The 27,215-nt window shown below is 46.9% G+C and overlaps 1 protein-coding gene across 5 annotated transcripts in view; it reads left to right on the forward strand.

Annotated features, from left to right (window-relative positions):
• Window positions 1-27,215, forward strand: part of SDK1 (sidekick cell adhesion molecule 1) — a 1,136,389-nt gene that overhangs the window by 1,085,851 nt on the left and 23,323 nt on the right. For all 5 annotated transcript variants that reach the window (XM_049902716.1, XM_049902719.1, XM_049902717.1 and 2 more), the window contains 3 exons: window positions 3,276-3,401; window positions 18,740-18,904; window positions 23,788-23,925. In XM_049902716.1, the coding sequence (XP_049758673.1) occupies window positions 3,276-3,401; window positions 18,740-18,904; window positions 23,788-23,925 (429 nt within the window). The remainder of the gene's footprint in view (window positions 1-3,275; window positions 3,402-18,739; window positions 18,905-23,787; window positions 23,926-27,215) is intronic.

Consider the following 27,215-nt stretch of genomic DNA (forward strand, 5'->3'; position numbering starts at 1 on the left):
AGAGCACAAGTTAGAATCACATTCTACAGGTGGACTTGCTGTCTTAGTTTTCTAGTGCTACTATAACAGAAATAACACAGATGGCTGGCTTAAGCAAACAGAAATCTATTTTCTCACAGTTTAGGAGGCTAGAAGCCCAAATTGAGAGAGCCAGTTTTAGGGGAAGTCTCTCTCCCTGTCGGCTCCGAGGGAAGGCCCATGTCTCTTTTCAGCTTCTGTTTCTCAGCCTGGCAAGTATCTTCCCCCATCTCTACTTGCTTCTCTGTGCCCATCTGCTTGTTTTATATCTCAGAAGAGATTGGTTTAAGATACATCCCACACTGATATGGCCTAATTAACACAGCATAGAAAACTTTATCCCCAAATGGGATTACAACCACAAGTCTAGGGGTTAGGATTTACAACACAGGTTTTTGAATGACACAATTCAATTTATAACGTTCCACCCTTTGCCCCGCCACCCCCAAATTCATGCCCTTCTCACTTGCAAAACACATTTACCCCATCACATCATCCCAAAAGCCTTAACATCAAACCCAAAGTCTCATCTTTCGAATCATCTAAATCCAATATGGCTGAGACTTTGGGCTTATTCCATCCTGGGGCAAAATTCCTCTGCATTTGTGAACCTGTGAAATCTAGAATCCAAATTATCTGCTACTAAAATACAACGGTGGAACAGACACAAGGTAGACATTGTCATCACAAATAGGAAAAACTGGAGGGAAAGAAGGGATAAATGATATCAAGCAAGTCCAAAAGGCACCCTGGTGATGTAGTGGTTAAAATAAAGCATTTGGCTGCTAACTGAAATGTCAGCAGTTTGAACGCACCAGCCGATCCATGAGAGAAAGATATGGCAGTCTGCTTCTGTGAAGATGTACAGCCTTGGAAACCCTATGGGAGTGGTTCTGCTCTGTCCTACTGGGTTGCTATGAGTTGGAATCAACTCCCCAGTGGGTTTTTTTTTTTTTTTTAAGCAAATCCAAAACCCAGCAGAACAAACTACATTAATTCCCACAGGCTTGAAAATAATCCTTTGTTCTCTGAAACCATCTGTGCAATGGCCCCACTCTTCAGACTCTGGGTGCTGGCCATTCTCTTCAGATTCTGAATGGAGGCCCCTCAGCCCTGGGCTTCAGCCCTGCCTTTCAGGCCTACTAGGATGTCAACTCTGCTCCCTCAGCTTTGGGTGGCCTCATTCTTCTAGTCCATCTGGGTAGCAACCCAGCCCCTCAGCCCAGGCAGGCCCTGTTCTTCTGCCCCTTGGGCATGGCAGCCCCATCCCCTCAGCTTTGGACTGTGGCCCTATCCCCCTGGCACACCTTAATGGCAGCCTTACATTCTGGAACCGAGTTGGTGGAGATGTGACTCTGAAACCTAGGAGGCCATGGCTCCACACTCCGAAACTAAGTCAGCCCTGGTTCCAGTGTTCCTCCCAACAGTTCCGCTGATCTCCAAGTTGCTCCAGGGATGGTCCTTTTCTTTTCTTGGAGGACAACAAATGTAGCTCCTTCGGCCTGTTCCCTGCCTGTGAAATTTCAGGAAGCAGACAGCTTTCCTGCCTTTTGTCCTGCCTCTGTCCCCTTGTCTAAGCTGATGGGTTTTCTGCTGTGGTAGTTGGTTTGATCCATCAGTCACAGGCTTAATCTCTTTAACAAAAGATTGAGTCACTAAGTGCTTGGTGAGAGTTTTAGGGCACATGTCCTTAGTTTGTACAACAGAATTTTCTAAATCTTTAAGCTCTGTTTTCACTTTGCACAGTTCATTTTTAAGTCCTCTCACATTTTACTATAAGTGGCAAGGAGAAATCGTGCAGGCCCTTTAAGATCTTGCTTAGAAATCTCTTCAGCCAAATATCCAATTTCATCACTTACAAGTTTTGTGTTCCACCAAACATTTGAACATAATTCAGTCGAGTTCTTTGCCACTGCATAAAAAGCATTGCCCTTCCCCCATCTTCCAATCACGTGTTCATCATTCTCTATTAGAGCCTCACCAAAAGCACATTTAATGGTCCACAGGGGTAGCAGCATTCTGATGATGGCGCCATATGTATTCTCTAAGACAATACTTTCTCTACAGCTCTCCTCACTTCCCTCTGAGCCCTTCCCAGAGTTGCCTTTGACTTCCATAATTTTACCAACAGTCTCTTCAAGGCAATCTAGGCTTTTATTTATTATTAGGCACCTTAAAACTCTTCCAGCCTCTACCCATTACCCAATTCCAAAACCACATCCACATTTTAGGTATTTGTTAGAGCAGCACCCTACTTCTCAGTACCAAATTCTTAGTTTCCCAGTGCTGCTATAACAGAAATACCACAAGTGGATGGCCTTAGCAAAGAGACACTTATTTTCTCACAATTTAAACAAACAAACAAAACAAAACCCGTTGCCATCCAGTCAATTCCATTTCACAGCGATGCTATAGGACAGAGTAGAACTGTCCCATAGGATTTTCAAGGAGCGGCTGGTGGATTTGAACTGCCAACCTTTTAGCTAGCAGCCGAGCTCTTAAGCCACTGTGTCACCAGGCTGGAAATCTGAATTCAGGGCACTGGCTCTAGGGGAAGCCTTTCTTTCTTTGTTGGCTCTAGGGAAAGGTCCTTGTCTCTTTCCAGCTTCTGTTTTTTGGCATGGCAGCTATCTACCCCCATCTCTGCTTGCTTCTCTGTGCCCATCTGTTCTTTTTATATCTCAAAAGTGATTGGTTTAAGACACACCCTACACTGATACAGCCTTGCTAACATAACAAAGAAAAACCTTATTCCCAAATGGGATTGCAACCACAAGTATAGGGGTTAGGATTCCAGCACAGATTTTGGGGGGACACAGTTCAATCCATAACACTTGTTAACTATAGATACACAAATACTTAGTACGTGTTCAGCATATAAAGTTTTGATATGTTTTCCGGAAAACAAAAGAAAATAAGAGGACTCAATTTTTTAGATAAATAGACAAAATTTTAAAGCTCTCACATGTCGTCAGGAGGGGCTGTGTAACTTCCCACATAGCAAGCAGTTCAGGCCTTGTTGGAACACTTACCTAGCGAGGGCGGCAAAGCAAACATCTGGGAAACTATGCCAGTGCACAGCGTCCATTGGTCCCTGAGTGTGAGGTGAGTGTCCGTGTTCCTTATTAAGACAAGGAGATGGTGGCAGAGCAGGTTCGGTAACCTGTCGGGGCACTAGACCCTAGACAGAGCTGACGCCACACTGGGTGATGAGGAGTGCCCACAATACTGAGCTTTTTGTGCTTTTTATTCCACAGGTTCCCCGGGTTCCCCCAGAGATGTCTTGGTCACCAAATCTGCCTCTGAGCTGACCCTGCAGTGGACGGAGGGAAACACTGGCAGCGCACCCACCACAGGCTATGTCATAGAGGCCAGGCCATCAGGTAGGGGTGGGGTCTTGGTCAGGTGGAGACCACAGGGCCTCAGGTCAGGTAAGGGCAGTAAGACCCTCAGGTAAGGGCCGCAGTGCTGTCAAGTCAGGTGGGAGCAGTAGGACTATCAGGTAGGGGTCTGACTGGTGCCCTTGGCCTGGGACACTTTGTCTGGCATCAAGTGCTGCCAAAGAAATGGTCGTTCCAGCAGAGCCGAGGGCTGCATTTCTAACAGTCCAGCGGCAGAGCCTGCAGCCTCTTCCTCTCTCCGCATCTGACAGGTCTCTGGTGGTGCCGAAACAGAGGGCGGCTCTGCCACAATGAAGCGGTCACTCTCGCTCTCCTCCCTCAGTGTTCATAATCACAGCCGTGCTGTTAACTTCACTGGAGCTCCAGTCGTGGTGCTTTGGCCACATTGCACATACTCAGGGCAACGCTCTCATTCTCAGAAATATGCACGGGAGGCCAGAGGGAGATGGGAGGCCATTTTGGATGCATCTGTGAGAGTTAAGGGCATTTTCAGAGACTGACCTCAGGGTCCTAAATGCTGGCAGCCTGGATAAAAAAGAGCCACGTCATTTCTCATCATTGTGACTCTTGTAACTAATCGTGAAAGTGTCTGTGTATTTGCTTCATCATTGAGGCTTTTGAGTAGAATGTCTAAGATCCATTCCCTCCTCTCTTTACCCTACAAACTGTTTTCCCTTCTTTCTCTTCAACTTTAATAACTGGGGATGGCCATTATTAGAAAATGAATGTCTGGTGAGTTACCCTATACACAGAAGGACCTGGGGGTTGTGTTGGAATTACTGCATGACGTCAGAGGGCTCCAGGTAAGAATAAGAACACCGGACAGGTTCAGTGTGACCTTCAGGTTGCTACAGGTTGACCATGGATATCTGAGCATGAAAGTCCTCAGCAGCTGGATGGGTGGCCAGGGATGCATTTGGGAAGTGAATCATCCCACCCCACCCTACCAGGCTGACAGCATTGTAGTCTAATATTTAAAGAAGCTATTAGACTAAGAAGAAACCCCTGGGTGGTACAAACGGTGAATGTCCTTGGCTGCTAACCAGATGATTAGAGGTTCAAGTCCACCCAGCAGTGCCTGGGAAGAAAGGCCTGGCAATCTACTCCTGAAAGATCACAGCCATTGAAAACTTTACGGAGCACAGTTCCACTCTGACACACATGGAGTCGCCATGAGTTGGGGTGGACTCCACGGCAGCTGGGAACTGCTATTAGACCAAGAAGGAGGATCCCAAAGGTTAAACATCACTGTGTAAGAGAGTTGCCCTCAGCCCTCCGAATTGCTTTTGAGTGATTACTAGTTAGAAATGCCTTCTGGAAACTTCTGAGGAGGGACCTGGGACATAAGACCAAACACATTGGCAATATGGGAAAACCTCTGGCTCAAGAACTCACAAATACAGACCTGCTAGCTTGGTGGGTCCTGACTGTACCTGTTGAGCAGGCATTTGGACTATTTTGAAAACAGAGGGCCCTAAATCAGAGAGGCACCTGAGCTGGGCAAAGGAAGATGGAGTAGAGGCTGTCTGTGATCATGTGACTCCTCCGCTTCTCCTCTTGGACAGCCAACCACCTCCCTACTGAGGACTCCTGCTTCAAGAGCTTTTTCAGAGCTCAGAGCCTGGTGGCGTGGTAGTTAAGAGCCCGGCTGCTAACCAGAATGGTCAGCAGTTTGAATCCACCAGCTGGTCCTTGGAAACCTTACGGGGCACTTCTGCTTTATCCTTAGGGTTGCTATGAGTTGGAATCAATCTGATGGCAACAGGTTTAGTTTATTTATTGGTTTTTTGGAGAGCACTGTGAGTTAAAGCTCTGAGTGAGGACGTGTCCAAATCAAGGAGATGTGTTGCTGAAGGGAGGGCAGGCTAGTGGCAAGAGCTGCATTGATTAGAAGGAAACCATAAAATGCTTTTCTCCCCAAATCTAGGAAGAACATTTAAAACAAAAGTTACTTGGCTAAAGCTTCAGGCCCAACAAGGCATTCGTGGATGGTATTCAGGGGATCCATAAGCTTGGATGGAAAAAGAAAAAAATACATTTTTATTTTCACTCACCTCTAACGAAAATTTAGCATAATTTAGTCAATTATGGCTCTTGGTAACAAGCTGCATAAGTAATAGCAGTACCTGTGACTGTAAGCAAGAGAAATCACAGATGTTTTTGTATCACATCACAGCCACTGCAGATACTGTGAAATATTGTTTATATTCCTTATTGTTTTGAAATTATGGTAGTTAGAAGACTCCCTGCTAGATGTTGACATTTAACATGTTCATAAAGAAGGTACAGACTTCTGAGTGCCCTGGAATAATGGTGGTCACCTAAACTCATTCTGTCCACACGTCTTCCAAAGAGCCATGTAGCTAAACAAGTTGTGCCAACAGAAACACACAACACACACCTTCAGTATTCCTGGAGGCTGAGTAATTTTACGTGTCACCAATATAATTGATTTCCTTTTTAATTTTATGTGTTTTATTATTCTAAAAGCATTGCATGTTGCTATGATTCTGGAAGCTATGCTACCAGTATTTCAAATGCCAGCAGGGTCACCCAAGGTAAACAGGTCTCAGAGGCCTCCACACTAAGACAGACTAGGAAGAAAGGCCTGGTGACTTACTTCCAAAATTTACCCAATGAAAACCCAATGGATGACAAATATTGTCCAAAACTTTGAGTCACTTACTTGAACACATTGCTGGAGGAGGCCATCATGGTTGGTAGAGTGGAGGGCCAGTGAATGCAAGGGAAACCCTCAGTGATATAGAGTGACACAATGGCCGCAACAATGAATTCAAGCATATCAATGATCACGAAGACGGTACAGGACTGGGCAACATTTCTTCGTGTTATACACCGAGTCTCCATGAGTCAGAGCCGACTGGATGGCAGCTAACAACAATAACAACAGTCTGAGAAAGGCATTCTTAGGAGTCACCGGATTGCCCAAGGTTCCAGGGCATAAAAAGAGGCCTTAAAAGAGGCCTTGTGCTAGAGAACCTGAGAATGGCCTTATAAGTACCTTCCTTCTACCTGAAGGCTGTCTCCTGAGTATAGAATAAAACCTCTTGGTTGTGTCACTATAAAAGGGCAACAGGAGGGACCCTTGTGGTGATGGAAATGTTCTGTATCTTGGCCAAGTCAATGTTAGTACCCTGCTTATGATATTGTACTATAGCTGCTCAGGATGTGAGTTTGATGACTAAGGTGCGCCTGACCCAAGCTGTGGTCTTTTCAATCGCCTCATTCTCATGTGAAAGCTGTACAGTGGAAAAAGAAGACAAAAGAAGAATTAACGCATTTAAACTGTGGTGTTGGCGAAGAATATTCAATATTCTTAGAAGAAATACAGTCGGAATACTCCTTAGAATTGAGGATGGCAAGACTTTGATTCGCATACTTTGGACACATCATCAGGAAAGACCAATTACTAGAAAAGGACATCATGTTTGGTAAAGTCGAGGGCCAGTGGAAGACGAGAGAAACCCTCCAGGAGGTGGATTGACACAATAGCCTCAACAATGGGCTCAAGCATGCCAATGATCCTGGAGATGGGGCAGGGCCAGCCAGCGTTTCATCCTATTGTACGTAATGTCTCTATGAGTTGTAGCCGACTCCACAGCCACTAACAACAAACACTGGGGAGACTGGGTGAAGGGTACACAGGATCTCCCTGTGTTATTTCTCACAACTGCATAAGACTCCACAGTTATCTCAAAAGGGAAAGTTTAGTTTACAATTACAAAGCCTCCCGGAAGGTTTCATCACCCTGTTGGGCAGGTGCCCCAAGGAGTCTTTGGATAGAGTGTTGTACGTCAGAGATGGATATGGGGATGGCCGTGCATCATTGGGCGGACACCTGCACATGGACTTAAAATTTTAACACTTGGGAACACAGTCCCGTTATGCTCATCCATCTGCCCTCAAGAAGCAGAGAGGAGGCCTGTGGCTTTTGTGTGCAGCTTTGGGGAGTCAAGAGGTGGTGTAAGAACAAATAGGGACCCTGGCTTGGGGTTCACACTCCCAGAGATGGAGGAGCCTTCTGAAGTCCGCTGGAGGTCTGAGCTCAGTGGCACTGGTGCCCAGATGTGGAAATTGACACGTGGGGGCTCAGCCACCACAAAAAGGTGCCCTGAAGATGGTGGCTTTTTAAATGAGTGCTAAGGATTTTGCTTTCTCTTCCATTTTGTTGTTCAGCATTTGGAAGCAGGTTGCCAGTGATGTTCCCTTTCTGATCATTCAGGGAACCAGAGCGGCTGCTTGACTTTGGGTCTCTCTTTCTCTGGAAAGTTGAGAAAAACGCCCCTCCCTTCTGTGACTCAGCCAGCAGCAGCTAAGAGTCGAAAGCAGTGTTTTTAAGCATTGTCAATATTTAAACACCTTGCAAATACCTTGGGGCTTTGAATCTCAGCTGCCATCTATTACAGGCCTCATTACACAAAACGTTAACCGTGGATCCTCTCGTTTTCTTCACTGAAGCACCCTGGCGAGACTTTTTCCTGGCTGGGGAATGGTTTATGAAGGGAGCGTGGTCAGCCCCGGCACCAGTTTCAGCATGTGGGTCCTGTTTTGTGTCAGGGGGTTACTTTTGGTATGAGGGGACAGTGGTGGCTCTATGGTAGAATTCTCACCTCCCACGCAGGAGACCGAGGTTTGATTCCTGACCAATGCACCTCTTGTGCAGCCATGACCCATCTATCAGGGAAACTTGCATGTTGCTACGATGCTGAACAGGTTTCAGCAGCGCTTCCAGACTAAGACAGACTAGGAAGAAAGGCCTGGCTATGTACTTCTGAAAATCAGCCAGTGAAAACCTTATGGATCACAATGGTCCAATCCACAACCGATTATGGGGATGACGTAGGACCAGGCAGCGTTTTGTTCCTTTGTGCATGGGGTCTTCACGAGTAGGGGGCCAACCTGATGGCAGCTAACAACAACAACAGCAAAAGAACAACAGTTCTTGGTATGGGGCTACCTGGCCACTCTAGGGTACCCTCACCTCTAGGTTCCTGGGAAGACTGAGGCATGTTGAGTTGGGCAGCCCCATGGCTCCAGGGCATCTGCTTGGCCTGCTGTCTTCCTATCAAGCCAACCATTGCCTTGGGGAGACCAGAAGCTCACCAGATTTGTGGCTGGTGCAGACGGGGTGGCTCAGGCAGCTGGGGTGGTTGGCAGTACTGCCTCTCCCTCTTCCTCATCCTCATTTCAACCCTTGAAAATTCTACTGAGCAGCCCTGTGGCCACCGTAACACAGAGACAAGAACAAAGCAGCAGCTGCTGATGGTAGTACTGGGTTAGAGCCTAGAGCCCCTCTTCTTCCTAGAGATGGCTGTCAAGGACAGGGCCGGTGGGCACCACCACCAGGACAGCCTAGCCCACAGGCTCGTCTCTCTGCCGTGCACACATTTCCTCTGCCTCAGTGCCAGCAAAGCCCCCGGGACACGGTGGAACTAGCAGTGGGTGCTTGCAGATTTACACAAATTATTCCAAGGCATTTCACTATGTAGATCATGGAGCATAATTTACATATTTACACAATAGACCGGAATGGCACTAAAGGAGCTGTAAATATATTTTCCTCTCCAGAGCAGCCATGAAATACATATTTAGGATGTACCCAGTACAGGCAGACATTGTGTTGCTTTTCTTACCAATAATGAAGGGAGCCTGAAGATGAGAACTAGTTAGGCTGAGGGTGGCCCCCTTGTCCCCATCAGGGTACCCCAACTACCGAGTGGCTCCTGCCCCACATCCAGGTGCCTCCCCAGCCGCAGAATAGGCCTCCTGTCCACCTTCTGTCCCCCTGACTTAGTGGGAGCATCCCACTTCCCTCCCCATTCCTCTGTCCATGTTCTTTCTTTGGTGATGAATTTTTAGTTGAGCAAAGAAGAAAATCAGTGTTTTCCCAGAGGTTTAACACCCAGCAAAGCTCCAGAAGTCAGCAGATTCAGGAAGAAACTGCAGCTGCGGCTCTGATCACGCAGCGGGCCCTTCAGTTATTCCTTTCACATCATCACCACGTTGGTTGACAGCCACCAGCCTTTGCGTCCCATTGCTTCCTGGGGCAGCTCTCCATCACGCCCTCCCCTGCATGGAGGCCCTCATTCCATTTTCTTTCCTGCCCTGAATGGGGCATCACATTACAGATCTTTTTTTTTTTTTTTTAGATCCTATATATATTTAGCCTCATGCTTAAGCCTGCCTGCCTGCCTCCGTTAAATTGCTAGCCCAGATTGACCATTTACACCAAGAAAAATGGTAGCGTTTAGGAAATAAAGCAGCGACAGGCCTCCGTTTGCTCGGGGCCACAGCTGACAGTCAAGCTGTTGCGTGCGTGAATTGGTGGAACCAGAAATCCTGGGCTGTGAGTGGCAGCTCCATCCAGCATGGAGACCTTGTTTAATTGCCCACGAAATCAAACTTTTGTATTGTGTGGCGTCTGCCCCAATACCTGCAGTGCTCGGCTCTGCGCTGGGAGTTAGAGGGATAAATTGAGTGGTGTGGTCTCAGATGCACCCACAGCAGACTCATTTCAACTCGGAAAAAGAGGTGTTCACGCTCCCGAGTTTATTAGGACATCGTCTGCGCCGAAAGATAAAAGCTCGCTCATTCTGTGACCAGGAAAAAGCGTATTTGTAGTGGAAAGGTCTCGTGGATTGAACTGTGTCCCCCAAAATATGTGTTATAAATCCTAACCCCTGTACCTGTTGAAAGGGGCCCTGGTGGTGCCGTGGTTAAGCACTCGGCTGCTAACTGAAAGTTCAGCAATTTGAACCAGGGCTTCTAATCAGTTCTTCCCGGTTCAGTCGTGGCTGAGAAAGCGAAATCAGAACAGACCCGATTTTTTTGAATTTCTGTGAACCAGAACAATAACTGGAATGGGAAAAATTAGGGTTGAAGCCCTGCTAGAAACCTAATCTCCCTTTTAGAAAACAAGGGCAGCATACACATAGCAACCAAATCTCTTGCCTGTTGGATTTTGCTCAGAGTCAGAAGCAGCAGTGCCCTGCTCAAAGATGGTGGCCAGCCACACGGCTTTCAATGTGTGTCCCTCTCCACAGTCTTGCCAGAAATCCAGCCTCCCGCGTCAGGTCCCTGAAAGGGCTGACTGTGCCTCTTCCTTGTCTTCCATTCCCGGGCTTCGAACCATATTTTTCCCATTCTGGTTATGGTTCTGGATCACCAGATTTTAAAACTTTGGGTCTGTTCTGGTTAGGCTTCCTTGGCCATGACTGAACCAGGAAGAATGAGTTCAAAGCCCTGGTTTGAACCTACTAGCCTTTCCGTGGGAGAAAGATATGAAAGTCTGCTTCTGTAAAGACTGCAGCCTTAGAAACCCTATACTCAGTTCTACTCTGTCCTATAGGATTGCTATGAGTTGGAATGGGCTCAATCAATGGCAATGGTTTTTAGACCTATGGGTATAACCCCATTTGGGAATGGGTTTTCTTTGTTATGTTAATGAGGCAGTATTAGTATAAGGCATATTTTAAATCAGTCTCTACTGAGATACAAAAAAGCAGATTAAGCAAGCAAGCAAGCACAAACTGAGGGGAAAGATACATGCCACGTGATCACCAAGGAACCTCGGAACAGAAACTGAAAAGATACAAGAAGCATCACCCAGAGCAAACACAGGGAGAGCCTTCCCCTAGAGCTGATGCTCTGAATTCAACCTTCTAGCCTCCTAACTGTGAGAAAATAAATTTCTGTTTGTTAAAGCTACCCACTTGTGGTATTTCTGTTACCGCATGGGTCGATTTCAACTCAGGGCGACCCCATGTGCAGAGTGGAACTGCCCCATAGGGTTTCCTAGGCTGTAATCTTTACAGGAGCAGATCACCAGGGCTTTTCTCCTACAGAGTTGCTGGGTGAGTTGGAACCACTGACCTTTCAGTTAGCAGCCACGCATTTAACCGCTGTGCCACCAGGGCTCCTTAACTAAAACAAAAGGGTTTCTTTTTCCAGAGGCCTTTGATATTAGCAACTTCCCATTTTTTTTACTAGATAAAGCATGCTGTAAAGGAAGTGAGGGAAATCGTTTATATTCTTTAGATAAAAACCAACCCATTTGGATGTAAACTGGTGCTTATGATTTCCACTGCTCTTCCCTTCTGAGGCTGGCAGGGCTTTAGGTGTGAGATGACAGAGCATGGTTTATTTAGGGATATTTTGCAAGGTTTATTTCGCAGTGAGTGAAGCGTTCATGGTTCAGTGATAGGATTCCTGCCTTCCATGCGGTAGACCCGGGCTTGATTCCCAGCCAGTTCACCTCGTGCGCAGCCACCACCTGTCTGTCAGGGGGCAGTGGAGGCTTGCATGTTGCTGTGATGCTGAACAGGTTTCAGTGGAGCTTCTAGCCTAAGATGGACTAGGAAGAAAGACCTGGCAATTACCTCTGAAAACCATCCCATAAAAACCCTATGATCACAATGGTCTGGTCCACAACTGATCATAGAGATGATGCAAGATAGGGTAGCATTTTGTTCTTTAGTGCATGGGGTCACCATGAGTTAGGGGACAACAGCAAGATTTCTCAGTGACTTCCCTTTATTCTTACCTCGTGGTGGCATTTTTCCAACTTTATTTCGTATTTCAGTAACAAGACTCCAGGGAGGTGTCTCTTTAGGTGTCCAAGAAGGAAGGGCAGGCTCAGCAGGCAGGTTTGGCTTGGGCTCATTCCACTGCCATTGGCCCCCTTCCCACAGACACAGGGTAGGGGGCTCCCTCCTGAAGGTCGACATGACCCCCAGAAAGTGCAAAGCCCTAGCACCAGCAGGGGGTACAGTGCTGGGATCCTCAGAGGCCACTTGGAGGGCATGACTGTTCTCGGGCGTTTCACCACGGTGGTGACTCAGTAGCCTCCAAGGTGGGGAAGGAAAGCTAGGCTGGAGTCCCCTGAACGTCCCGGGGGAGCCTTGCCTGGGTCATTGAGATCCCGCTGAATCATACCCCAGAATTGCCATTTACAAACCATGAATGTTGATTGAGATGGAAACCAAGCCACTGGGGATTATCCGGGTACATGGAAAATCAGCTGCACAAATCTCATTATGGCTGATAGTTCTGTAATGTTATTTTTCCTCCTAATTTGTGGAGATACTTTTCTACATCACTGATTTATTGAGATATTTAACTGCATAATACAAATGAGCAAAACAATCCATAGTTGAGAAAGAGAGTGGAGACTTTAGCAGCTGCCAAGATTTTTTTCTTACCAATTGAGAATTTCAGTGTAAATATTAGTAGGGATAAATAGCCCCGTGACTTACAATTTGGGTTTAAAATGCTGAATGTGCTAATTTTAGAGAGACAGAATTAAGCAGAATAAAAATGCAAACATTTCCTTCAGTTAATTAGAAGGAAGTTTTCTTGGTATGACTTTTTTTTCCCCCTCGGCACTTTTTTCACTGTAAATGCATTGCAAAATAAATCATTTTGTGTAGAGATTCTGTATCAATATTTTAAAATGTTTTTATGAAAAATGCATACAATTCCTGGAGATATAGCAGAGTGCTTAAAATAAAATGTGGCCTTTAGGTGATGGCAGAGGATGGAGGACATGATTTTTTTTCTTTTCCCTGTAGCAGGAGACCGTTACAGAAACATTAACGCAAAGGACCTTCAAAGAGCCTGCTCCAGAACAGAGCAGACCTTTCCACTCAAAACCGTCTAAGAAGGACTTTCACATTCTCAGTCCCTTAATCTCAGTGGTTTTAAGCAGCATCCAGTTTTTTAGTACCTGTCTTTTTGTCTTTAGTTTTTGTTTTTTTTTATAGCATAAAATTGCCTATCTTTTTTAGGGAAAAAGAACACTCCACAATTCATTCAACATTTAAAACCCTTAGAACAGTGTCTTGCTCATTAACCAGAACCAGTCGCCGTGGAGTCGACTCCAACTCATGGCAGCTCCACATGAATCAGGCTAGAAATGTGCTCCATAGGGTTTTCAATGGCTGATTTTTCAGGCCTTTCTTCTGAGGCACCTGTGGGTGGACTCAAACCTGTAACCTTTTTGTTAGCAGCTGAGCACATTAAATATTTGCGCCATCCAGGGACTCTGACCTGCTCATAGTACTAAATAAATGGTGGTAGTACTAGGCCCTGTGAGAGGCCATAGGGATACAGGGATGGAGGGGTGGAGAAATGAATAAATGGACTGAGAGATGGAGGGATGGATAAATGATGGGCATGGATGATTGAACAGATAGATGGATGGATGGGAGATGGATGGATGGATGGATAGATGGAGGGGTGGATGGATGGATAGATGGAGGGGTGGATGGATGGATAGGAGATGGAAGGATGGATGGATGGATGATGGATGGGTGGTAGATGGATGATGGAAAGATGGACGGATGTTGAATGGATGGAAGAATGATGATGTTTGAAGGGATGAATGAAGGGACCAATGAATGATAGATGAATGGATAGGTGGATAGAAGATGGATGGATGGATGAATAGGTGGATGATGGATGGAAGACAGATGGAGAGATGAATGGATGGATGGATGGTGGATGGATAGAGGGATGGATGGATGGAGGGGTAGATGGATGAGTGAGTGGATAGATGTAGAGATTGGTGGATGGATGGAGAGATGAAGGGCTGGGTGGATGGGAGATGGAAGGATGGAGAGATGGATGATGTCAACACATAAAAAACTTGAGAGCTCAGTGGTACAAACAGACAGGTCTGCCAGTAAAGCATGATGTGATGAGTGCTCTGGAAGCCCATTGGAGGGGGCAGCCGTGTCTTCCTGGGGTATGGGTCTGGTGTCAAGGTTGGTTTCAAACAGATAAGCCTGAAAGGTGGAGTGACCTTGCTGATTTTCTTTCACCTCCTGCCCATAGACTATAAGCTCAATGGAGAACAGCTATCCCAACTGATTCCCTGATGAGTAGAACATGGCCAGAAAGTGGGCACTTAAATATGTATGAATATAATGAATGCATGAATGAATGGGGTGGGGAGAGGTTGAGGGCATCTAGTCTCTCCAGGCAGAGGGGTGGTCATGCAGAATAAATGCACACGCCCTCCCCTCCACTTTGTGTTTTATTCCCTGATCATTGAGATATAAATCACAAACAACCATCATTCTATGCTCAAACGTCCATATTTTCATAGAAAAGTGGGTTTATGCTGTGGCTTGCCATTTGGATGTTATTAGCAGTAATGAGTTTTTTGGTGAGAAATTGTTGGACTATCTTTCACCCCGTGCAGAGATTTGCACCTTTGAAATCTCATTCACATCTGTCCTACATTAACCTGTGACTGTAAGGACTCCGTCAGTGCAAACTCTAAATCCTATGCAAATACAGACTTATACACTAGCAATTTTCTTGCTGTTTACTGTAGGGCTAATCCATCGGAGCATATCTGGCATTCCGAGGTGCATGATAAGGCTGGTTTAGGGCTTACCCTCAGCTTTCCGTAACGCTGTCCAGATGTGTGTTTGCATATTCACGTGTTTTGTCCCAGATGGATGCTCTTTTTAGAAGATCACAGACCTGTGCTGATAAAAGAAAATGTAATTCATGAAGCATTGCAATTTCAAGCAGACGTGCTGGGCTCTGAGACCACTTTCCTACCAAACCACCTCCTTAGAGATGTGGATTTAAATTTTGTTTTACAAACACTTGTCTGGTGCTTACTGTTCATGAGGCTCTGTCGCAAGCACTTGATAAATATTAATGTAATTAATCCTCGTAACAAACCTGTGATGTAGATGCTTTGCTACCACCATTCTACAGAGAAGGCACAGAGAGATGAAGGCGTTTGCCCGAAGACATACAGTTAATTCAGGGGAGCCAGGGTTTGCACCTAGGGGGGTCTAGCTTCTGAGTCCGTCCTTTTAACCATGATGCAATTGCTGCCTTTGAGTTATCATTTGCTTAATAATAGCCGACTTCTGTGCAAAGGTGGTGCTGTGCTCCATGGTGTTTTCCTCTTATAATTTTTTTGTTGTTGCTAAGAATGTACACAGCAGAATATACATCAGTTCAACCATTTCTATATGTACAATTGAGTGACGATGACCACATTTTTCAAATTGTGCACCCATTCTCACCCTCCTCTTCTGAATTGTTCCTCTCCCATTAACATAAACTCACTGCCCCCTAAGCTGCCAATCTAATCTTTTGAGTTGCTGTTGTCAACATGATCCCATATAGAAAGTTCTTTAAAAGGGTACAGTGCTCTAGGCAGACAGTCTTTACTGGTTAAGCTAAACTATTGTTTAGTTTTAAAAAGACTTCAGGGGACGTTTTTGATTTAAGGTTTAAGAATTTATTTCAGAGCAACAGTTTCAGTCCACAGAGTTTTCATTGGGTGATTTTTCAGAAGTAGATTGCAAGGCCTTTTTCCAAAGCACTTCTTAGTGGACTCAGACTTCTAAACTTTGGGTTAGCAGCCAAGTGCATTAACCGTTTATACCACCCAGGGGCTCTGTAGGTGAAGGACACTGTTATGGATTAAGTTGTGTCCCCCCAAAATGTGTGCCTTCTTGGCTAGGTCATGATTCCCAGTGTTGTGTGGTTGTCCTCCGTTTTGTGATCTGATGTTTTTATCTTATGTTGTAAATCCTCTATGATGTTAATGAGGCAGGATTAGAGGCAGTTATGTTAATGAGGCAGGACTCAATCTACAGGATTAGGTTGTATCTTGAGTCAATCTCTTTGGAGATACAGAAGAGAGCAGAGAGGAGAGGGAACTTATGCCACCAAGAAAGAAGCACTGGGATCGGAGCGTGTCCTTTGGACTCAGGGTCCCTGCACTGAGAAACTCCTAGACCCGGGGAAGATTGGTGACAAGGACCTTCCCCCCAGAACCAACAGAGAGATAACAGCCTTCCCCGAGAGCTGGTGCCCTGAATTCGGACTTCTACCCTCCCAGACTGTGAGAGAATAAATTTCTTCTTGTTAAAGGCATGCCCTTGTGGTATTTCTGTTATAGCAGCACTAGATAATGAAGACAGACACCATCCATTAAATGACTCAGTGCCTTTTTCTTTGCTTTCCCCTGAGAAATGCCTTGTGGGGAGAGTCTGTAGCAGATGCTGTCTATGTACCACCTGTACCCGCAGGCCTCTCCACGAGTCATCTGCGGCCTGCCTGCCGCCTGCCAGGGTCTGAATATCTTCCTTGTGCATGCCTGGCCCAAGTTCTGGAGAATTCCAGCACCAGGGGCTGCCCTCAGTCAATGCACTCTGTTTGGGTGGACACGTGCTTGTGGCCCTCCACCCAGGGGGTCTAGCTCTCAGATGCCCATTCTCCCTGGGTGCCTCAGGACAGGGCTCTGTGCCCACAGTGGTGTTTTACCTGAGGACATGTCCTTACAGCTTCCTTCCCTCCTCTCCTTCCTCCCCTGCCGGTATTCCTGCGTCACCCCCAAATGCAAACTGACCCTCAGATCCCAGTCTCAGGTCAACCCAAGGAAGCCTGAACCAGAGAAGAACCAAGAGAAATCACTTGTCTAAGGGGCCAGATTCTACTTCCTTTTAAAAAAAAATTATTATTTTAAATTCTACCATGATAAAATATGTATAACACCAAATTTACCATTTTAACCATTGCTAAGTGTATAATTCAGTGGCATTTATTACATTTACCACCTTGTGCAGTCATGACCACTCTCCATTTCCAGATGTTTCCATCACCTTTAACATAACTCAGCGCCCCTTAAGCAATAGCTCCCTTTCTCCCCCTCCCACTGGTATCCACTAAAAAATTATGGTCTCTGTACACTTGCCTCTTCTAGATAATTCATGTAAGTGGAATAATATTATATCTGTCCTTTTGTGCCTGGCTTCTTTCACTCAGCATCATGTTTTCAAGGTTCATCCATGTCGTAGCAGGTATCAGGGCTTCATTTCTCTTTATGGCTGAGTAATATTCCATTGTATGGATGGTCCGTATTTTGCTTATCCATTCGTCTGTCGATGGACGCCTGGGCTGCGTCCACCTTTTGGTGGCTGTGAACACCATTAACGTTAGCACTGGTTTGCTCCACTTCCTGTATGATGACAGACCTGTTGATCGCATTTGCCTGTGTCCTGATGGTAACAACTCAGAACCAACCATAATACTTCTTCCGTCTCTTCATTGCAATTTCCTGGCTTTAATTTCAATTTTATTAATTTTTTGTATATGCCAGGGTTTAAATAAATGCAATGTATCTTTAAACTTGCTCTTTTGTTTGGCAGCCCCGCAGGCTTAGATTAAACACCTGGCTGGTCCCCAGGCAGGCTGATTTTGAAGCCACTCTCAAGAATGCCGGAACCTGAGTTGGGTTTTGTGAGTTTGATTTGGGAAGTGGCTTTCAGATAGAAACTGCGGTGCTCAGGGGGACTAAAAGGACCAAGGCAGGGTGTTTGGGAGAGTGTGCAGGTTACCTGACTCCCAGCATCTCCAGGCCAGCTGTCATTGGAGCACTTTCACCTATAAGTGAAAACTCAGCGTGATGTAAACTATTCCAGGTTAAGTCCAGACAAGCCCCTCCTGCCTGGATCCAAGTTATAGGTGTTTCAGCGTCCCTCCAAGCTGGCAGCCGGATTGTAAAAGACAGGGTTATTTCAAGTTTTCACTTTGACCTGTTGGCTGGGCTGTCATTTCCAATTAGGAGGGAGGTGGATATATCAGGTACTCGAAAGAGTTCGGACAGGTGTGGGATGTGTGGGTAATCGGCTGGTAACCAAGGAGCAGACAGGGCCAGAGTTGTTGTCGGTAAGGTCAAGCTCTGGCCAACGTCCAGTAGGCGGGTGATAGCATTAGTGATGGGGTGCACACGCAGGGCAGGGACAGTGTGGAGCAGAGGGGGCCAGACATCCTAAGGCCAAAGATAATCCATCGGAAACTAGAGCAGAGGCCTGGAGTGGACAGGAGTAGGGTAGGGGCAAAGGAATATTCCAGAAAATGTTGCCCCCGACTTGCATCATCAGAGCTTGTTTGTTGTTGTTAGTTGCCACCAAGGTGATTCCTACCCATGGCAGCCCCACGTGTGCACAGTAGAACTGTTCCATAGGGTTTTCAGGGCTGTGACCTTTTGGAAGCAGATCTCCAGGCCTTTCCTCTGAAGCACCTCTGGGTGGGTTCAAGCTGCCAAATGTTCGGCTAGTAGTCGATTGCTTAACTGTCTGCACCACCCAGGGGAAAGCCTCATCTCCCATGTGACTCCTGCCAGCCTCTGGTCCTCAGATCTGACGCCCTCCTCCCTGATAGCTGTAAGCAGCCAGCAGCGCAACGGGCACGGTGTCCAGGTGTGTGGTGGTCACCCGCGGCAGCTCCTCTGATGGAGACTCGTGTCCTGGTTTCTCTTGCAGATGAAGGCTTGTGGGACATGTTTGTGAAGGACATTCCGCGGAGCGCCACATCCTACACTGTCAGCCTGGACACGCTCAGGCTCGGTGTGTCCTACGAGTTCCGTGTGGTGGCTGTCAATGAGGTGGGCTACGGGGAGCCCAGCAGCCCCTCCACAGCTGTGTCAGGTAGGAAGCCCTCACAGGGACCCTCAGGTGAAGGTCTCCCCTGTCTTATGGGAGGGTGGTGGGTGCCATGGAACCATCCAGAAAAGAAGAGGGTCTAAGCGTCAAGTGCTGACGCAAGAATTTAAACCCAAATCCATCTGATTTCAAAGCCAGGGCTCTTTCTGCTACCCTAAAACCCCCCCCAAAATGCCTCTTTCCTTCGCACCCCTCCTGGTGGACTACATGGGGCAGGGGATGGGTAAGGTACAGAACGAGAGGTCAAGAGGAGCATCCAGCCCCCGACATCATACGCATAACCAGCCACAGCTTCACTTCAGTTATTTTTATTTTAAATATTGGGGATTTGGCTTCCAGCAGACTTTCTAATAGAGCTGAGTGCCCGCCTGGAGAAAGTGGTGATAGGAAGACTGTGTGGATCTCAGGGCACCCAGAACCATAGTCCTCCATGCAGTAGGCCCCAAGGCTGCCCAGCTCCCTGCTGGACAGCCCTACCAGCGGTGGACCCCGGCACAGCCCCAGCCTGAAGCCACGATTGCCAACAGCTCCACTGGCTGGGACCCTTCCAGACTCCGTGTCCCTGCCAAGTGGTGCTTTAGCAAGTCTCAATGTGTCTTCTCTCCTGCTAATCAGAGATTCATGCAAGAGCCAATCAGAGCAGTTGCCTTGGGATAAGCCCTCCCCCTGGGGTGCAGGTGTTCCCAAGCTAAGCAGAGCCAGGGACCCTGCTATTGGTGGAAACATCCCTAAACTCTAACCAAACCAAACCCCTTGCAGTTGAGTCAATTCCAAGTCATAGCAACCCTATAGGACAGAGTAGAACTGCCCCCAAGGGTGTCCAAGGATGTAATCTTTAAGGAGGCAGGCTGCCATATCTTTCTCCCATGGACCAGCTGGTGGGTTCGAACCACTGACCTTTCAGTTAGCAGCTGAGCGCTTAACCACTTTGCCACCAGGGCTCTTGACAGATGCATCCTTAGAGTGGGGCGATCTGGAAGGTCTGAAATTCAAAACTGTACCGAAGCTACTGGTGGGGTATCAGCACTGGACAGGAGGTCTTTATTGGAGTCTCCTCAAGAGCAGATGAGGGGTGCAGGGCTGTGACCAGCTGGGGGAGGGGTGAGCCTGTGTCCTATGGCTATCCCTGTGGACAGGAGTGGATGGGGAGGTGCAGGCCCCTATCTGCTTGGGCGGGCCTCTCTTTGTGCACTGTTAATCCAACAGTCACTAGTGGAGTAGTGCCAGCCCCCAGACTCTGCCCCAGGCAGTGACAGGTGGAGAAGACCAATGTTAGTGAGCTGACAGACATGTCAGTGGTCACCAGTGGTGTGGTCGGCAGTGGGTTGGGTGGGAGAGAAACTGACCCAGGCTGGGGAAATCAGGGGAGGCTTCTCAGAAGAAGGGGCATCTGGGCTGTGTCTTGAGGGAGGCACAGGAGCATGGCCACAGGAGAAGGAGGGAGTGTCACAGAGACAAAGGCCTGGTTATAGTTAAGAGCCTGGGGTGGGTATGGGAGGGTGGAGGTAAGGTCGGTCTCCTGATCCTCCTAAATCCCCATGTGTCTGAGGGCAAGCATTCTCACCACTGGCTGAACCTGGGGATCACCTGGGAAAGTTAAAACACCAGTGAGGGCCCCACCTGTGGAGGTTGTGATGGAACTGGCCTGAGTTGGGTCTGGACATCCTTAACTCTGCAGTGATTTTGATGGGCGGCCAAGGTTCCCAGCCACTGCCTGTCTGGGGGTTAATAGAGGGATGGGTTGGAGGACGGTAGCGTGAAGGTGTTTTAGAAAATGTACTGGATGTGCAAAGGGGAGCAGAGAGGTACTAGGTGCTTGCAGACAGAGTCTGGGCCAGAAACGGTGCGAGGCTGAACTGGGAAGGAGTGGGCTCCACTATCCCTCTGCTTTAAAATCAAAACAACGATCCTTCTACTCCCCTGCGTATAGATGTATTTGGGCTGCTGACTGCACTTGTTTAGACTGAAGACATCCTTCTTCCTTCTTTACCTGAGTTTGGAGGAAGGGCTGGTGTGTGCAAGCTGGGGCTCTGGCCCGCGGAGGAGTGGCTGAGGGATGATGTGACCCTAGGGGTCCTCAGCAAGAGGTGGCTGTGAGAAAGGGTTAATGGCCCCCTCTCTCCTTCCATGAATAAGGTTTAGAAGAAGCAGTATTAATTTCTATTATGGAAATTTTAAACATACACGGAAGCAGGGGTATTCTAATGGTAAACCTCCCTTATATACATCACCCCAATTCATCAACCCAAGACTTGGCTCACTCCATTCACCTATGAACAATTGATAGAAATCAATTCACGTCAGTCAGTTCTGACTCATCGCGACCCGTGTGTGCAGAGTAGAACTGCTCCACAGGACTTCCAAGGTTGTGACCTTTAGGAAGCGGATTGCCAGGCCTGTCTTCTGAGGTACCTCTGGATGAGTTTCAACTGCCACCCTTTCAGTTAGTAGTCTAGTGCTTAACCATCTGCGCCACCCAGGGACTCCCCAGATACACACAGCTGAAGGCGAGTCCCCTCATAAGACCATGACTCCTAGTTCAGGGAGATGGTGGCTCTGACGATTTTATAAGTCCCGCTGCCTCCGCAGCACTGGCCGCAGCCGCCAGCCGAGCGGCGGTCAGCTTAGTGTGTCTTTTGAGGAGAAGCCGCCTTGCTGGGCTGTTGCCCACCTCAGTATGAGAACCCTGCCCAGCGGGGAAGCCCTTCTCCCCTGCAGCTCTAGAGCCAGGCTCACCCTGGGTGCCTCTGGGTGATCTGTTTGGGGCTCCTTAGACTTGTTAGAGTATAATGTCGGGCCTGCAAACCTGCCTACATCTGTTGGATCCAGGATGCTGCCATCTCCTACGGAGCCGTGTGGTATTCCGTTATCCAGAGCAGATTTCCCCCGTTTAACCCATTGCTCTTCCGAAGGGGTATTTCACTCAAGGCTGCTGTGTTGCATGTGGGTCTTGGCAGCTGGGAGGCAGGCCTTGGGCTTTGCCTGTGAGCAGCTTTATGTTCCATCCTGGGCACATTTAGGTTTAAGTTCCTACAGGGAGCACGTAGGAGGCAGTGATAGGACCCCGGGGCCATCAAGCACCCACACGAAACAACTTCCCATTTTCCCATTCTTAGTAAACAGAAGAAAGCATAAGGAAGCAGAGTATCCCTCTGGGAAGCAGAGTATCCCTCTCGGAAACAGGTTTTTTAATGAAACCTTTTCTATTCATTTCTGGAAAAGCATCTAACGATGGGGCCAGGTGTTAAGCCCCGTTGTGCTGGACACTAGCGTAACCCACAGCCTCTGCAGGGCTCTGACCAGGTGGGGAGACCAGCAGGGGAACCACAAGTACGCTTCCGTGAGTTTGCAAAGGCAGTTTATATACGAGGTCCTGGCAGACCCAGGGCTTGGCATGGGCAGGAGTCAGACCATGGGGTTCCAGGGGCCAGGTAAGGAAGAAACTCATACTTTGCCTCCAGCTGATCGGGAACCCATGAAGGGTTTTAGGAGGGGAGCTTTTTTTTTGTTTCAAAAAGATCTCTTTGGTGGCAGTATAAAGAATGGATTTGTGAGCAAGACAAGAGGCAAGCAGGAAGTGACTGCCTTGGTGCAGACACAAGTGGTGAGGGCCTGAGGCAGGTAGTGGGGGCAGGGCTTCTTACCAGTTCCTTCAGGTTCAAACCCCTGCTGAGAATGTCCACCCCAGATATACTGAATCAGGATCTACGTTTCAACAAGATCCCTAAGTGATTCTTATGTATAATAAATTTTAAGAACTAGTGCTTTACTAGTGGTTCTCAGAATTGGTCCCTACCAGCATTGTTAGCATCCCTGGGAACTCGTTAGACATGCAGATTCCCTGCAGAGGTTCTAACCTGACCAAAAGGGTCTGAAGCCCCGGATGGGAGTGACAGAGAAGGGGGGGCTTTCTGGGAGGGGAGTCTCCGCGCTTGGGGAGAAGGGAGTTGGGACACTTAGTGTCCTTCCTTGCTTTAACCCCAGACCACTGTTCTAAGCAGGTGAAGTTAGGAGCAAGTAAGCGTGAAGGGTAGTTTTGATGGGCAGAGTAAGCAGTAGAGAAGTCTACAGAGAGAGCGGGAGCCAGAGGAACCCGAGGCTGATTCCTGTCGGGAAGGTGGAGACTTGCTATGCTGACTCCCAGGCCCTGCCGAGGCACTGACCATGACCTGAGCCTTGACCCTGGGAATTAGTTAAAACCAGTTGCCATGGTGTCAGCTCCAACTCACGGTGCCCCCACGTATGTCAGAGCAGAGCTGCGCTCCCTAGGGTTTTCAGTGGCTGACTTTTTGGAAGTAGAGTGCCAGGCCTTTCCTTCCAGGCACCCCTCGGTGGACTTGAACCACCAATCTTTATGTTAGCAGCGGAGCGTTAGCCATCTGTGCCACCCAGGGACTCCGGAAAAACTAGTCGTTGTTAGTTGCCATGGAGTCGATCCCAGCTCATGGCAACCTCACACGTGTCAGAGCAGAACTGTGCTCCGTAAGGTTTTCAATGGCTGACTTTTTGGAAGTAGATCACCAGGCCTTTCTTCCAAGGCACCTCTGGGTACACTTGAATCTCCAGCCTTTCGGTTAGCAGCTGAACCATTTGCATGTTAACTATTTGCACCACCTAGGGACTCTGGGTCGCTATGAATCAGAATTGACTCGATGACAGTGGCTTTTTTTTCAGGAGAGGGGACTCTGGAAACTAGTTAATCAGCCCACCGATAGCCCAGACTGGGCAATGATTCCATCTCACCCGTGCGTGGGGTTGTCATACCCTTCTCCCCGCCCACCCTGGCGCTCTACCCTCCCAGCTCCTGCGGAGGATCCAGCACTTGGAGTTTCTGTGAAGCGTCACGTGTGTATCTGTGCTTTCTCTAGCGCAAGTGGAAGCCCCGTTCTACGAAGAGTGGTGGTTCCTCGTGGTGGTGGGGCTCTCCAGCCTGATCGTCATCCTGCTGGTGGCCTTCGCCCTGGTCTTACATGGACAAAATAAGAAGTACAAGAGCTGCAGCACAGGTGGGCGTCCTGGCTTCACTTCCCCATCTCCGCACGTGCCCTTGGCACATTGAGCTAAAATGTTTGCATTTTCTTTCCCCTGGATCTGCCATGCCAGCATCCACTTTTCCATCCCCTTTGCCTGTAGGCAATAAAATAGAAGTAGCAGATTCCTCTCTGGAGGCAGCCTGCTATAGTCAAACAGGAACTCCAGACACCGGGTAACCTGGACTCTAGCCGTGGGTCTGCCGGCAAATTAGCCACGGCTCTTGGATAAGTCATGGGGGCCCTCTGGTCTCTCTGGCCCTCAGTTTCCTGATCGGTACAATTGATCAAATGTAATAGTATTCTTGAAGAGGATTAAACATATAAACATTAAACAGATGGAATACTACACTATTTATCACTGAGAAAATGAACTGGGGCACATGTTCTCAGAAATTCTGGTGTGGCTCATGGAGTGTTCCAGAAACATTACCACGACACAGCCCTTCTTAAGTACTTGAGGTTGTGCTTTTTCTCATACCCAGCGTTTCATCTCTGAGCTCTCTGAGGGTTATTTCACCTTTGTATTCCCAGCATAAGCTCCACGCCTGGCGTATGGTGTTGTTAGTTGCTATCAAGTTGGCTCTGACTCATGGCAATCCCGTGCACAACAGAATGACATGTTGCCCTGTCCTGTGCCATCCTCATGATTGTTGGTATGCTCAAGTGCATTGTTGTGGCCGCTCTGTATTTTGAGTGTCTCCCAACCTAGGGGGCTCATCTTTCAGCACTGTATTGGACAACGTCCTGTTCTGATCCTTAGGGTTTTCATTGGCTCATTTTCAGAAGTAGATCACTAGACCTGTCTTCTTAGTCTGCTTTAGTCTGGAAGCTCCACTGGAACTTGTCCACACAGGTGATTCTACTGCTATTTGAAGTACTGTTGTCATAGCTTCAGCATCACAGCAACACAAAAGCTACCATAGTACAACAAACTGAGAGATAGGTGGTGGTATACAGTTATTGTTATAGTTAGGTGCTGTTGAGTCGGTTCCGACTCACAGCATCCCTACGTACAACAGAACGAAATATTTACCCAGTCCTGCACCATCCTCACAATAGTTGTTATGCTTGAGCCCATTGTTGCAGCCACTGTGTCAATCCATCTCATTGAGGGTCTTCTTCTTTTTTGCTGACCTTCTACCTTACCAAGCATGATGTCCTTCTCCAGGGACTGGTCCTTCCTGATAGCATGTCCAGTGTACAAGAGACAAAGTCTAGTCATCCTTGCTTCTAAGGAGCATTCTGGCTGTGATTCTTCTAAGACAGATTTGTTCGTTCTTCTGGCAGACCATGGTATATTCAATGTTATTCACCAACACCTTAATTCAAAGGCGTCAGTTTTTCTTCAGTCTTCCTTATTCATTGTCCGGCTTTTGCATGCATGTGAAGCAATTGAAAACGCCATGGCTTGGTTCAGGAGCACCTTAGTAATCAAAGTGACATCTTTGCTTTTTAATGTTTTAAAGAGGTCTTTTGCAGAAGATTTGCCCAATACAATATGTTGTTTGATTTCATGACTTTTTTTTTTTACTTCCATGGGTATTGATTGTGTATAAAAGTAAAATGAAATCCTTGACAACTTCAATCTTTTCTCCATTTATCATGATGTTGCTTATTGGTCCAGTTGTGAGGATTTTTGTTTTCTTTAGGTTGAGATGTAATCCCTACTGAAGGCTGTAGTCTTTGATCTTCATCAGTTAGTGCTTCAAGTCCTCTTCACTTTTAGCAAGCAAGGTTGTATCATCTGCAAAACATAGACAGTTAATGAATCTTCCTCCAATCCTGATGCTGAATTCTTCATATAGTCCAGTTTCTCGAATTGTTTGCTCAGCACACAGATTGAATAAGTATGGTGAAAGGATACAACCCTGACTCATACCTTTCCTGACTTTAAACCAAGCAGAATCCCCTTGTTCTGTTCGAATAACTGCCTCTTGATTTACATACAGCTTCCTCATGAGCATAATTAAGTGTTCTGGAATTCCATTCTTCGTAATGTTATCCATAATTTGTTATGACACAGTTGAATGCCCTTGCATAGTCAATAAAACACAGGTAAACATCTTTCTGGTATTCTCTGCTTTCAGCCAAGATCCATCTGACATCAGCAATGATATCCTTCATTCCAAATCTTCTTCTGAATCTGGCTTGAATTTCTGGCAGTTCCCTGTTGATATAATACTGCAACCATTTTTGAAATTATCTTCAGCAAAATTTAATTTTGTATGATATTAATGATATTGTTCGATAATTTCCACATCCTGGTGGATCACCTTCCTTTGGAATGGGCACAAATATGGATCTCTTCCCAGTGGGTTGGCCAGGTAGCTATCTTCCAAATTTCTTGGCATAGACTAGTGAGTACCTCCAGCATTGCATTGGTTTGTTGAAACATCTCAGTTGGTATTCCATCAATTCTGGAGCCTTGTTTTTTGCCAATGCCTTCAGTGCAGCTTGGACTTCTTCCTTTAGTATCATCAGTTCTGGATCATATGCTACCTCCTGAAATAATTGGACATCAACCAGTTCTTTTTGGTACAGTGACTCTTATACTCCTTCCATCTTCTTTTGATGCTTCCTGCATCCTTCAGTGTTTTCCGAGTAGAATCCTGCAATGTTGAAACTTGAGGCTTCAATTTTTTCTCCCATTCTTCCAGCTTGAGAAATGCTGAGTGTGTTCTTATATTTTGGTTTTCTAATTCCAGTTCTTTGCACATTTCATTGTAATATTTACTTTGTCTTCTCAAGCTGCCCTTTGAAATCTTCTGTGCAGCTCTTTTATGTGATCATTTCTTCCATTTGCTTAGCTACTCTATGCTCAAGAACAAGTTTCAGAGTCTCTTCTGACATCTATTTTGGCCTTTTCTTTATTTTCTGTCTTTTCAATGACTTCTTATTTTCTTAATGCCATTCTACAACTCGTCTGGTCATCAGTCATTAGTGTTCAATGTGTCAAATCTGTTCTTGAGAAGATCTCTAAATATAGGTGGGATATACTCAAGGTCATATTTTGGCTCTCATGAACTTACTTATCAACCTGAGGGGCTTATCTTCCAGCTCTGTATCAGTCAATGTTCTGCTGGTATTCACAAGATTTTCAGTGGCCAATTTTTCAGAAGTAGACCACCAAGTCCTTCTTCCTAGTCTGTCTTAGTCTGGAAGCTCTTCTGAAACCTGTCCACCATGGGCGACCATGCTGGTATTTGAAATACTGGCCACTGAACAAATCATTATCATCGGAGAGATGAACAAATGAACAGTGG

The sequence above is a fragment of the Elephas maximus genome, chromosome 12 (genome assembly GCF_024166365.1).
Source record: "Elephas maximus indicus isolate mEleMax1 chromosome 12, mEleMax1 primary haplotype, whole genome shotgun sequence".
In the NCBI taxonomy this organism is placed as follows: Eukaryota; Metazoa; Chordata; class Mammalia; order Proboscidea; family Elephantidae; genus Elephas; species Elephas maximus.